This window comes from Balaenoptera ricei, chromosome 20, assembly GCF_028023285.1.
Source record: "Balaenoptera ricei isolate mBalRic1 chromosome 20, mBalRic1.hap2, whole genome shotgun sequence".
In the NCBI taxonomy this organism is placed as follows: Eukaryota; Metazoa; Chordata; class Mammalia; order Artiodactyla; family Balaenopteridae; genus Balaenoptera; species Balaenoptera ricei.
Window position 1 is genome coordinate 22,290,404 of NC_082658.1, and position 12,591 is coordinate 22,302,994.

The following is a 12,591-nucleotide window of genomic DNA, read 5'->3' on the forward strand; positions in this document are numbered from 1 at the left end:
ATAGCCTCAGCTGCTCCTTTCTCTGGGTCACAGGTTGGGGGCAGGGTGGCTCCTCAGAGCAAGGGTGGCAGTCGGGCTGAGGGAACCTGCTCTGCCCAGCTGCCGCTGCCCAGACCCCTGGATCCCTCCCCATGGCAGGGGAGACCTTCCCCTTCACCTCCTCCACCCTGCGCTCTCTCCGCCTGCAGCGGGAGTGGCTGGAATGGGAGGACCGGCGGCGGGCTGCAGCCCAGCAGTGCCAGAGCCAAAGGTGCCCCCCAAGTTCCCGGGCCCAACTCACTAGGCCGCGCCGCTCCTGCCGGGACCCAGCTGTGCACAATGCCCTGTTCTCTGGTGACCTGCAACAGATCCAAGCCCTGTTCCAAGATGAAGACGCTGCCAACATGATTGTGGAGACTGTGAGCAACCAGCTGGCCTGGTCAGCTGAACAGGGTAGGGAGCACGCGGTGGGGGCAGAAGAGGAGGGAGAGGGAGGAGGGGAGGGTGGGGAGGGAGCCTGGGCCCCATCGCCCCTCTCCAGACCATAGACTAGACCATCCCTTCCCACTGCCGATTCTAGCTCCCTCCTAAACAGAGATGAGGCATAGTTAGTGGTTTGTATGTCTTTTCAGAATTAAAGTTATAGTAACATGTTATATGACTTACACAGGAACACAGTTATATTCGAATGCAATTGTATCTCTGGATGTATATCCACGCGTGAATATTTTTTCTTTCATAGAATGAAATTATACTCCAGATGCTATTTATAGCCTGTTTTTTTCATGTAACATCTTTCTATGTCAATAACTATAAGTCCACATGATTTTTTTTTTTTTTTGGCCAGGCCGTGCGGCTTGCGGGATCTTAGTTCCCCAACCAGGGATTGAACCTGGGCCCTTGGCACTGGACGCTCAGAGTCCTAACCACTGAACCGCCAGGGAATTCCCCACGTAATAATTTAAATAGGTGCATAAATTCTATTGTATGGGTGTGCCATGATTTATATAACTAGCCCCCAAATAGATTGGTTAGATTAGGCTTCTTTTTTGTTTTATTTATTTATTGTAAAAAATATTTATTTATTTATTATTTATCTATTTAGGCTGCACCGGGTCTTAGTTTCGGCATGCGGGCTTCTTAGCTGAGGCATCCGAACTCTTAGTTGTGGCATGCGTGCAGGATCCAGTTCCCCAACGAGGGATTGAACCCAGGCCCCCTGCATTGGTAGCGTGGAGTCTTACCCCCTGGACCACCAGGGAAGTCCCTAGGTTTATTTTTTAAAGAAAACTATTTTAAATAACAGTATGACCAACATCTTTGTGTACTTGTTGGATGATCTTCCTTAGGATCTATTCTGACCAGAAGGTTTGTCTATGTAAACCAAATGATTGCCCTGTTCTTAGGCAGGAGAAAAGAAACCCCCCCCCAAAAAAAAGATTGACAGGAGATTGCCTCAAACCCCACCCATGGATATGGGGGTTCAAAATCCTTGGAGAGCTTATGCTCTCACAGTCACCACCAGGCCAAAGTCCTTCAACTGTTAGTAATGTGACCCCACCCAGGGCACCCTGGTCTTCTCTTCCAGAATGTCCACCATCTCCATCTCCCAAATGGAACTTGGCCTTAATTTCAATCCTAATAAAAAACAAAACATGCTTTACCCAAGATTTAGGAAGCCCAGGGATTTACTTAGCTACAATGCAAACAACTGACAGCAGGATATTAGCCATCTGTGTCCTTCGAACAAGACCTTGGCTATTTCTACAATTTGGATCCAACACCAGTCCCATGATCGACCCCTCTTCCCACTCTCCTTTTCTCTACCTCCATCTCTTATCCTCCCTCTCCGCCCTTCCCCCCATTTCCATGCCACCCTCCCCACCCCAGGATCGTCCTAGGACTTCTTCAGCTCTGCTCTGGACACTCCCTGAGTCAGTTCCAGGCCCTCCTGTGTGTAACTCCCTCCCCTCCCCAACACCAGAGTGCCCAAGTTAACAAAAAGAGCCAAGGACTCCACCAGCAGCTCAAAGACCCAGAGGTTTCCCTAACAGGATTCACCCTCCTTAGCTGCCCTTGTGGTTTTAAAGAGCAATTAAGGGAATTCCCTGGCAGTCCAGTGGCTGGGACTCGGCGCTCTCACTGCCGGGGCCAGCGTTCGATCCCTGGTGGAGGAGCTAAGATCCCACAAGCCTCTCGGTGTGGCCAAAAAAAAAAAAAAAAAAGAGCAATTAAATGTTTTTCCTATGACCCACGTATTACGTTTTGTTACAGACTGACAAACTGTTCTAAAAGGCTGTTCCAATTTACACTCTCAGCTGGGGGCTTGAGCAAGCGCCTCTCCACAGGTACAGACGAGCACAGGGTTTGTGCTCAGCCAGGCGTACAGAGGGCAGGGCAGCGTCAGTCGTACATGACAGCCTGCCCTGCCTGCCAGCCTCATACCCCCCCCCCCCTTAACACTGCCTGCTCCCCCCAGGGTTCTGGGTGCTGACCCCCAAAGCCAAGCATACGGCACCCCTCACCATCGCTGCTGCCCGAGGCTACACCAACTGCGCCCGCTACCTGATCCAGCAGGGAGCTGAGCTGGACGCCCGGGTCGGGGGCCGGGCCGCCTTGCACGAGGCCTGTGCCCGGGCCCAGTCCGACTGTGTGCGGTTGCTGCTGACCTTCGGCGCCAAGGTCAATGTGTTGTCTGAGGAAGGCACGACCCCTTTGCACCTCTGCACAACCCCTGAGTCCTTACAGTAGGTGCCCAGGGGCTGAGATGGTTTGGGGAGGGGGTGTGTGTGTATGTGTGTGTGTCTCCAGCTCACATGCCAGAAGCACATGTCCTCACAACATCATGGGAGACAGGTCTCATTCTTTTTTTTTCTTCTTTGAATTTTTGAATTTTATTTTAATTATTTTTTATACTGCAGTTTCTTATTAGTTATCTATTTTCTACATATTAGTGTATATATGTCAGTCCCAATCTCCCAGTTCATCCCACCACCCCCACCCCCACCCCCACCCCCCAGCCACTTTCCCCCCTTGGTGTCCATACGTTTGTTCTCTACATCTGTGTCTCGATTTCTGCCCTGCAGACCGGTTCATCTGTACCATTTTTCTAGGTTCCACATATATGCATTAATATACGATATTTGTTTTTCTCTTTCTGACGTACTTCACTCTGTATGACAGTCTCTAGATCCATCCACGTCTCTACAAATGACCCAATTTCGTTCCTTTTTATGGCTGAGTAATATTCCATTGTATATATGTACCACATCTTTAACCATTCATCTGTCAATGGGCATTTAGGTTGCTTCCATGACCTGGCTATTGTAAATAGTGCTGCAATGAACATTGGGGTGCATGTGTCTTTTTGAATTATGGTTTTCTCTGGGTATATGCCCAGTAGTGGGATTGCTGGGTCACATGGTAATTCTATTTTTAGTTTTTTAAGGAACCTCCATACTGTTCTCCATAGTGGCTGTATCCATTTACATTCCCACCAACAGTGCAAGAGGGTTCCCTTTTCTCCACACCCTCTCCAGCATTTGTTGTTTGTAGATTTTCTGATGATGCCCATTCTAACCGGTGTGAGGTGATACCTCACTGTAGTTTTGATTTGCATTTCTCTAATAGTTAGCGATGTTGAGCAGCTTTTCATGTGCTTCTTGGCCATCTGTATGTCTTCTTTGGAGAAATGTCTATTTAGGTCTTCTGCTCATTTTTTGATTGGGTTGTTTGTTTTTTTAATATTGAGCTGCATGAGCTGTTTATATATTCTGGCGATTAATCCTTTGTGCATTGATTCATTTGCAAATATTTTCTCCCATTCTGAGGGTTGTCTTTTTGTCTTTGTAGTTTCCTTTGCTGTGCAAAAGCTTTTAAGTTTCATTAGGTCCCATTTGTTTATTTTTGTTTTTATTTCCATTACTCTAGGAGGTGGATCAAAAAAGATCTTGCTGTGATTTATGTCAAAGAGCGTTCTTCCTATGTTTTCCCCTAAGAGTTTTATAGTGTCTGGTCTTACATTTAGGTCTCTAATCCATTTTGAATTTATTTTTGTGCGTGGTGTTAGGGAGTGTTCTAATTTCACTCTTTTACAAGTAGCTGTCCAGTTTTCCCAGCACCACTTATTGAAGAGACTGTCTTTTCTCCATTGTATATCCTTGCCTCCTTTGTCATAGATTAGTTGACCATAGGTACGTGGGTTTATCTCTGGGCTTTCTATCCTGAGACAGGTCTCATTCTATGGTGATAAAACTGAGACTCAGAAAGGTTTAGTGACTTGACCAAGGTCACATCAGCTAAGCCCAGTAGGCAGAAGCCCTGTTGCTTTTTGGGAAAACCCTGTCCCAACTGCAGTCTCCTATTCCCTGGAAACTCTCTGCAGCCACATTCCTAGCTATTTTGAGGTAAGCATCAAGAAAGATCTAGCCCAGTGTTTCCCAATCTTAGTATGAGGCACACTTCCTCTTCCCACCTTTTTAAGGTCAACAGTTTCTTGGCCACCCCCTACATGAAGGTATTTGCACTTTCACAAGTCAGATCCACAGACAAGGCTGGCGGGGGCAAGGAATCAAGGGTTCCTGAAAGGCATTCCACAGCCCACGTGCTGGGAACATCTACCCATGTAGATCTAGATCAGTGATGGACCCAGAAATGATCCAAAATTTCCAGTCCTTTCTTGAGGTCTTATGGGCATGTGGTGCACCTTCCAGCACACTTGATCCTTTTAAGTGAACTGAGAATGGTTTCGCTTACTGGAACCCTACTGAGCGAGCTTCTTGGAGTTATTTAAATTTAGTATATAGAAACAGAATTAGCCTATGATTAGAACTTACCGAGGAAATAAATTAAGTAGTTTGTGGCTGGCTGGCTGCTACTCAAAGCTTGGCCACTGAGCAAAGCGCCTACCGGACATGCGCGCTGAAGGGAGCTGGAACCCTGGCCATTTTGGGGAAGGATACTTTTTCATCAGGGTTTCGTTGGGGTTGATGGATCTGCCCCTGAGTTTCCAGTGGCTACCGTTCTGGCTTTTAAAATTACTGTTAGTTTAGTGCCATCGTTAGTTTAGTTTGCAGCGTGTTTGGTTTACCCCGAGGTGGTTAGTGATGCATGTTTGCCTCAACAGCGTTCTGACCTATGAAACACCTGTGAAACACGTGCTCCCTAAAATCTGGTTTTTGTTGTTTGGTTTTGTTTGTTTCCTCCAGGGGAAAGTGAAGTAAGCGGGACCCAAGTGCCTTCCTTTGCTGGAGTGGGTGTGGCTGGCTGAGAAAGGTGGTCTTCATGTTTGGAGACAGGAAGAAAATACTAATTAGGACTTTTTTTTTTTTTTTTTTTTACTAATTAGGACTTCTATTTCTGTTTTCTTTGGGGGTCATACTCCTCAATTTTCCATGCTTCACAGTGTACACATGAGTGGGTTTTCAAATCTTTTTGTGCTATCAAAATGTTAGGAGACCACTGACAAGTGATTCAGATCAAGGCCTTGGGGTCCCTATCTGATGGGGGAGTCAGGTTAGACTCTGGGAGGGACGGTCTGAGGCAGTGAATATTAATTCCTCCGCAGTCACTAACTTGCTGTATGTCCTGGGCTGCACCACCACCTTTCTGGGTTGAAAACTGAAATGCTCCCAGTGACTTGGATGGGCCTTCCAGCTCTGCTGTCTGTCATGGGGCTTCTGTGAGTCTGGCGATGGGCGCCAGGCTCGCTTGAGCCAAGAGAGGTGGGAAGAAGGGGTCAGGGATGACAGCAAGCTGAGGGGTTCCCAGGCCAGGCCTGGTCCCTCAGGATTTGCCTCAGGGGCCTTGTACCCTGCCCCCAGGTGCGCCAAGCAGCTGCTGGAGGCGGGAGCAACCGTGAACTTGGCGGTGCAGGACAGCGAGGTGACGCCCCTGCACGTGGCGGCGGCACGAGGCCTGGAGCAGCACGTGGCTCTCTACCTGGAGCACGGCGCCGACGTGAACCTGCGCACCAGCCAGGGCGAGACGGCCCTGAACGCGGCGTGCGCGGGCGCCGAGGGCCCGGGCAGCCGTCGGCGGCACCAGGCCGCCGCGCGCCGGCTCCTGGAAGCCGGGGCAGATGCCCGGGCGGCAGGGCGCAAGCGCCACACGCCGCTGCACAACGCCTGTGCCAACGGCTGCGGGGGCCTGGCCGAGCTGCTGCTGCACCACGGCGCCTGCGCTGCAGCTCCCAACGGGGCGGGCCACACGCCCATGGACTGCGCGCTGCAGGCCGTCCAGGACGCCCCCAACTGGGAGCCCGAGATCCTCTTTGCTGCGCTGCTGGACTACGGGGCCCAGCCTGTGCGCCCTGAGGTGCGCAGGGAGGGCCTGTGAAAGAAGGCTCCTGACGGGCGGGGGAATGCCTGGAGCTGGAATTGCCCAGCCTCCGGGAAGAGAGGCCAAGAGACAAGAGAGCCCGCCCTCTGGGCCAGAGATCTGTCCCCGTCTTGGGAAGGACCAGTGAGGGCTATGGGAGAGGGTGTCTAAGGGAGAAAAAAAGCCCCCAAGGAAACTGGCTGGGGCCAAGAGGTTGGAGCACACTTGAAGGTGGGGTAAACTGAGGCTAGAAAAGGATGAGGAGGGACTCAGATCTTGGCCTCTCAAATTTGGATGTGGGACTTCCCTGGGAGTCCAGTGGTTAAGACGCTGCGCTTCCACTGCAGGGGGCACGGGTTCGATTCCTGGTCGGGGAACTAAGATCCTGCATGGCACGCGGGCGGGCAAAAAAAGAACAGATTTGGATGTGAGTGGGGCTTTGGCCCAGGCTAGTTGGTAGAGGCATGGTACCCCTGAGACCCTCTTTTGTTTTCTAGTCTGAGAGTCTCTTTTGATTTCTAGATGCTGAGACACTGTGCCAACTTCCCTCGAGCCCTGGAAGTCCTGCTTAATGCCTACCCTTGTGTCCCATCCTGTGATACCTGGGTTGAGACAGTGCTTCCAGAGCTGTGGCAGGTAAGTCCGCCCCACGAGCACAGCCCCTTCTCCTGGGCTCTGGGGGAGATAGAGAGGAAGGATGAGCCCCAGGCCTGTCCCTCCAGGGTGGGCTTCCTGGAGGCGGGAGCAAGAGGGACCCTGGGCCGGAGGAGGATGGGCAGAGTGAAACCTCTGTGTTCCAGGGTACCTCTGCCCCCGGAAGCTCAGAACAACCTTTAATTGCACACAACTCTCTAGCCTCTCTCTTACCTGCATCAGTATAGACATTTATCAGGCATCTCTGACTGAGTGGGCACTGTGCCAGTATCTTTGGAGTGGGGGTGGGTGCAGACATGGCTGAGACCCTGCTCTGCAGTGTGGTCCCAGCTCCCATGACCCCTGCAGAGCCTTTGCTTCTGAATCTGAGTCCTTCAAGATGAGCCGAACGCCCAGGTGGGTGCAGGTTGCAAAATCCCAGGGCCGCACCACTAGGTCACCCCCAGATGGAAGGGCAAAGTCAGGGCGTTGGGCCATCTGACCCTGTTCCACTCCCAATCTAGGAGCACGAAGCCTTCTACAGCTCGGCCCTGTCCATGGTGAATCAGCCGAGGCGGCTGCAGCACCTGGCCCGGCTGGCCATACGTGCTCAGCTGGGTAGCCGCTGCCGACAGGCTGCCGCCCGCCTCCCCCTGCCCCCGCTCCTCAGGGACTACCTGCTGCTGCGTGTGGAGGGGTGTATCCAGTGAGCCCCGTGCCCAGCTGCTCCCAGAGCTTGTCCTGCCGCCTCCATCAGCTGTCCCCCCCAACCCTGGAGGACCAGTCCCTGGCTTCTTATCCACACTCTGCATGTCCTCTGGGGCCAGCTCATCCCTCTACTGGCTTCCTGAACCACCTGCTGACCTCCAGCTCGACCTGAACTTCAGCTCCTCTCTCCCATGGGAAGGTCTGCAGACTCAGCCTTTGCCCGCATCCTCCTCCCTTGCCTAAGCGGATGATGGCCCCTCCAAGCAGGCCCCAAGCCAGGAGGAAGTGATCCTTGTTGTCCCCTCTCCCCTGCTACCCATGTACCTGTTCAGACTCCCAAAGAGTGACAGACTCTGCCTCTAGCTGTATTGCCAATGCCTGTGCTGCTTTTGTCACTTCAAGGGAGGACTTCACTGACTGGTCTTGAAACCCATGCCCTGCAAGGATGTTGGAACGATCTTTGGGAATCAGAACTCTGATCATGCCCTTCAGTGGCTCCACACCACCTTCAGGCTAAAATAAAAACTTAACAAGGCAGACAAACCTTCTAGCCCCTGCCTGCGCCAAGCCCTCTGGCCTCCTGATCCTCCTTCTCCCTTCTAAGGCTCCTGTAACTCAGCCTTAGCAAACTAGTTACCGGTTGCTGGATATGACCTGCTCCCCTTTGCTTCCAGGCATCTGCATGTGCTGTTCCCTCTGCTTGGTCTACCCTTCCCACATTTTTTTGCCCTGGTTGAAGCTGACTTGATCCTCAAGACTTGGCCTAATAGCCCTCTCTCCGCAGAGCCTTCTCTGCACTGAGTGCTTGTTCTTCACCCCTCAGTGATGCACGCTGTCTTAAACTGTGGTCACCGCACTCATGGTCTTTGAGGGTCTGTGACAGGAGGACCAGCCACCAGCTTTCCCTTCTTTCCCTCTCACTTCCTCCCCTGGTCCCAGAGTCAAAAGTACCACCATTCATCATTAAGAGGAAGCTTTTTAGGCCAAGCCAGTTCTTATGAACGCAAATAAATGATTTGTGCACAGAACCAAAGTGTGACAGGTTGACATGTGGCTGAGATACCTACCACTCCACGTTTATTCCTCCTCTTTGTACTCCTCTGTGGTTCCCAGGTTTTCTGCACGGAGCAGTTGTTACTTCTGTGATAGGAGAAAGAGTATAAGAACAACACAGGAACTCTCCCTGACCCTGAGCTTGTAGTACCCCCTGGAGGAGGTGGCTCCCAGAAGCCTGTTCTCCTGTCCCTTTGCTGAGGTGAGGGACCCTGGGCTCTCCACTGTCATTACCACTTGGAGTCACACGGTAGAGGTGGATCAGGAGTCCTGGGTCGGCCTCCTGCAGTTGTTGCCCAGCCTCCCCTCCTCTGTGGAAAGTTGTATCTGCGGGTATTTCCTTTCACCAACATGAAGACAGTCTTTTACCTCGTTATGCAGAGCAGCACCATCTCCTTTCTAGGTGAAATTTTTGCTTTAATTTCACAGATCCAAAAAGCCCGAGAGAAGAGAGGGAAATCCTCTCTAGTCCTGGGGCCAAGCCAGGAGCCTCACTCTCAGGGGAGGATGTCGAGCTGCTGTCCCCACCTTTACAGCAGGCAGACCCTAGCGAGCATGGCCTTTTCTGTTATATTTACAATGACAAATACCTGCTTAAAGAAAACCCCAAAGATGCATGTGATTATGTATCTGATTTTGGGATAAGAGAAGATTTTCCAGGATAAAAGCATAAAAGAAAAGACTCATCGGTCTCGATACAGAAAAAATTTAAATTTGGTTATAAAAGCACCAAATCAAAAACACAAGTAAAAGGCAAAATGTTGAAAAAAGTATCTGCCACTAAAAGATTTCATTTCCTTGATTTGTAAGGGCAGGAATGACGTCTGTTTTATTCACCATCGCTGACTTGGTGCTTGTACAATGCCTTGCAGAGAGTGGACACTCAAATATCTGTCAAAGCAATGAATGGTCATGCTCAACCTCACCAGTAATTAGGGAAATGCAAATTAAAACAACAGTAAGATATAATTCTCCTACTAGATTGGGGGACTTTTTTCGTGGCTTGCAGGATCTTAGTTCCCTGACCAGGGATTGAACCCGGGTCACCGCAGTGAAAGCACTGAGTCCTAAACACTGGACTGCCAGGGAATTCCCAGGGGACATTTTAAAGATTGATAATATGCAGTGCCTGTGAAGATATGGAGACATAAGTCCTTGCTCATCCTGTGGGTCAGAAAGGAAATTGCCTCTTCAGTGGGCAATGGAGCAGTACCCTTAAATTGCTCCCCAGTTACACAAAAGGCTGGTACACACAGGAATATTCATCCCAGCCTTGCTTGCAACAACTCAACATGTGGGAAATGGTAAACAAATCCACACTATGGAATACAATTCAGTCCTTACAAAGGGTAGTACCCACAGCAGGAGAAAACTGGGGAGGGATTCCAAGTGACCAGCATATGTACTGCCTTGGAAAGATTACCAAGACTGTTACCAAGGTTGGAATACAACATGTACAGCAAACAAAACCAAGCCCCATGATTAGAGATGAATAGAAAAAGGCCTGGAAGGCAGGTTCCCAAATATTCCCCTCTGGGGAGGGGAGAGGGACTGTGCCAGTGGGGCTTTTTATGGTCTGCATTTGAATTTTTTACAAAGGGGTGTCCCCATGGATCCTTGTGAAATTAAAAAAAAAAAAAAAATTGAAGGGAAGAAAAGGCAAAAGGCCTAAACTATTAATTTACAAGGTGGTTGACGGAACATGACAGATGTGCAAAAACTCACTGGTAATCCAATGAATGCAAATTAAAGGAACAGACACCTTTTTGCCTAGCAAATAGGCAAACATGAAACAAATAGCATCTAGTGGTTAGGGAAGGAGCACTTTTTGATTTTTTACAGGACGGATTTACTATAAACATTTAGTTAAGGCAACAGCCAGGATTCACAGATACATTCATCACTCTATAGCCATCATAATTGCACATAAAGGTATAAAAATACCCAAGTTCAATAGTTTAGGAAAAATAAACAGATAGGGAGCTAAGATCCCTTAAAATCCTCTGTTAATTTTAAATTGTTATTATATGTAAGAGACCAGGTTTGGGCAGTGATATAGTCTCAACTGCAGGCTTCTTTCTTTCCTCTCTCTTCCTCTCATAATTCCTCCACCCTCAAAAACCTAACCCTGAAAGCCCCTCTTTCAAAACACCCTTAACTCAACTGCATCCTGTCCTTTGCTGTACACACTCACAAAACCCATCCTTGTCAGACTCAGCCTCCACTTTTTCCACCCCTTCATCCCAGCTGCTGAGTATTCCAAGGATATTCCAAGCATATCCTCATCCCCAGCCAATTCTTCCTTCTTCCCTTCTATCCATTTTCCTCACTGCCATGGCTATCTTAAGACTTCACCTCTGGAGAGCTAACTAAACTTAAAAGCTTTTGCACAGAAAAGGAAACCATTGACAAAACGAAAAGACAAGCTACTGAATGGGAGAAAATATTTGCAAATGATTACAACCGATAAGGAGTTAATATCCAAAATATATAAACAGCTCATACAACTCAACATCAAAAAAAAACAAAAAAAACAACAACCTGATTAAAAAATGGGCAGAAGACCTGAATAGACATTTTTCCAAAGAAGACATACAGATGGCCAACAGGCACATGAAAAGATGCTCAACATCATTAATAATCAGAGAAATGTGAATCAAAACTACAGTGAGGTATCACCTCACACCTGTCAGAATGGCCATCATCAAAAAGATGAAAATAGTAAATGTTGCTGAGGGTGTGGAGAAAAGGGAACCCTTGTGCACTGTTGGTGGGAATGTAAATTGGTGCTGCCGCTGTGAGAAACAGTATGGAGGGTCCTCAAAATTAAATATAGAACTGCCATATGATCCAGCAATTCCACTCCTGGGTATATATCCAAAGAAAAGGAAAACACTAATTCAAGAGGATACATGCACCCCAGTGTTCATAGCAACATTATTTACAATAGCCGAGATATGGAAGCAACCTTTGTCCATCAATAGATGAATGGATAAAGAAAATGTGATATATATATATATATATATTATTCAATTGTGTATATATATATTCAATCGTATATTTACACAATTGAATATTCAATTGTACAGATATATATATTCAATTGTACATGTATACAATTGAATACTATTCAGCCGTAAAAAAGAATGAAACTTTGTCATTTGCAATAACATGGATGGACTTGGAGGGTACTATGCTTAGTGAAATAAGTCAGAAAAAGACAAATACTGTACGATATCATTTATATGTGGAATCTAAAAAATAAACTAGTGAATATAGCAAAAAAGAAACAGACTCACAGATATAGAGAACAAACTAGTGGTCACCAGTGGGAAGAGGGGAGGCGGGAGGGGGGAGATAGGGGTAGGGGATTAAGAGGTACAAACTTCTGGGTATAAAATAAAAAAGCTACAAGGATATATTGTACAGCACAGGGATATAGCCAATATTTTATAGTAACTATAAATGGAATATAACCTTTAAAAATTGTGAATTGGGGCTTCCCTGCTGGTGCAGTGGTTAAGAATCCGCCTGCCAATGCAGGGGACATGGGTTCGAGCCCTGGTCCGGGAAGATCCCACATGCTGCGGAGCAACTAAGCCCGTGTGCCACAACTACTGAGCCTGCGAGCCACAGCTACTTAGCCTGTGCTCTAGAGCCCCTGTGAGCCACAACTACTGAGCCCGCATGCCACAACTACTGAGCCTGCGTGCTGCAACTACTGAAGCCTGCACGCCTAGAGCTCGTGCTCCGCAACAAGAGAAGCCACTGCACTGAGAAACCTGTGCACTGCAACGAAGTGTAGCCCCCGCTCACTGCAACTAGACAAAGCCCGCGCCCAGCAGTGAAGACCCAAAGCAGCCAAAAATAAAAAAAATAATAAAATAAAAATTGTGAGTC

General features: G+C 48.6%; 1 protein-coding gene across 1 annotated transcript; it reads left to right on the forward strand.

Moving 5' to 3' along the window:
* The first annotated feature begins 38 nt into the window (after positions 1 to 38).
* On the forward strand, positions 39 to 8,671 carry ASB16 (ankyrin repeat and SOCS box containing 16). Its single transcript, XM_059906859.1, has 5 exons — positions 39 to 432; positions 2,459 to 2,726; positions 5,802 to 6,294; positions 6,820 to 6,933; positions 7,455 to 8,671. The coding sequence occupies exons 1-5, from the start codon at positions 132 to 134 to the stop codon at positions 7,638 to 7,640; spliced, it is 1,362 nt and encodes a 453-aa protein (XP_059762842.1). The 5' UTR covers positions 39 to 131; the 3' UTR covers positions 7,641 to 8,671.
* The last annotated feature ends 3,920 nt before the right edge of the window (positions 8,672 to 12,591 follow it).

Excerpts from the sequence above, each read along its gene's own strand:
- ASB16 (XM_059906859.1), top strand. The coding sequence starts at position 132 with ATGGCAGGGGAGACCTTCCCCTTCACCTCCTCCACCCTGCGCTCTCTC. Across the intron at positions 433-2,458 it reads GGCCTGGTCAGCTGAACAGG|GGTTCTGGGTGCTGACCCCC; the intron begins GTAGGGAGCACG and ends TGCTCCCCCCAG. Across the intron at positions 6,295-6,819 it reads CCCAGCCTGTGCGCCCTGAG|ATGCTGAGACACTGTGCCAA; the intron begins GTGCGCAGGGAG and ends TTTGATTTCTAG.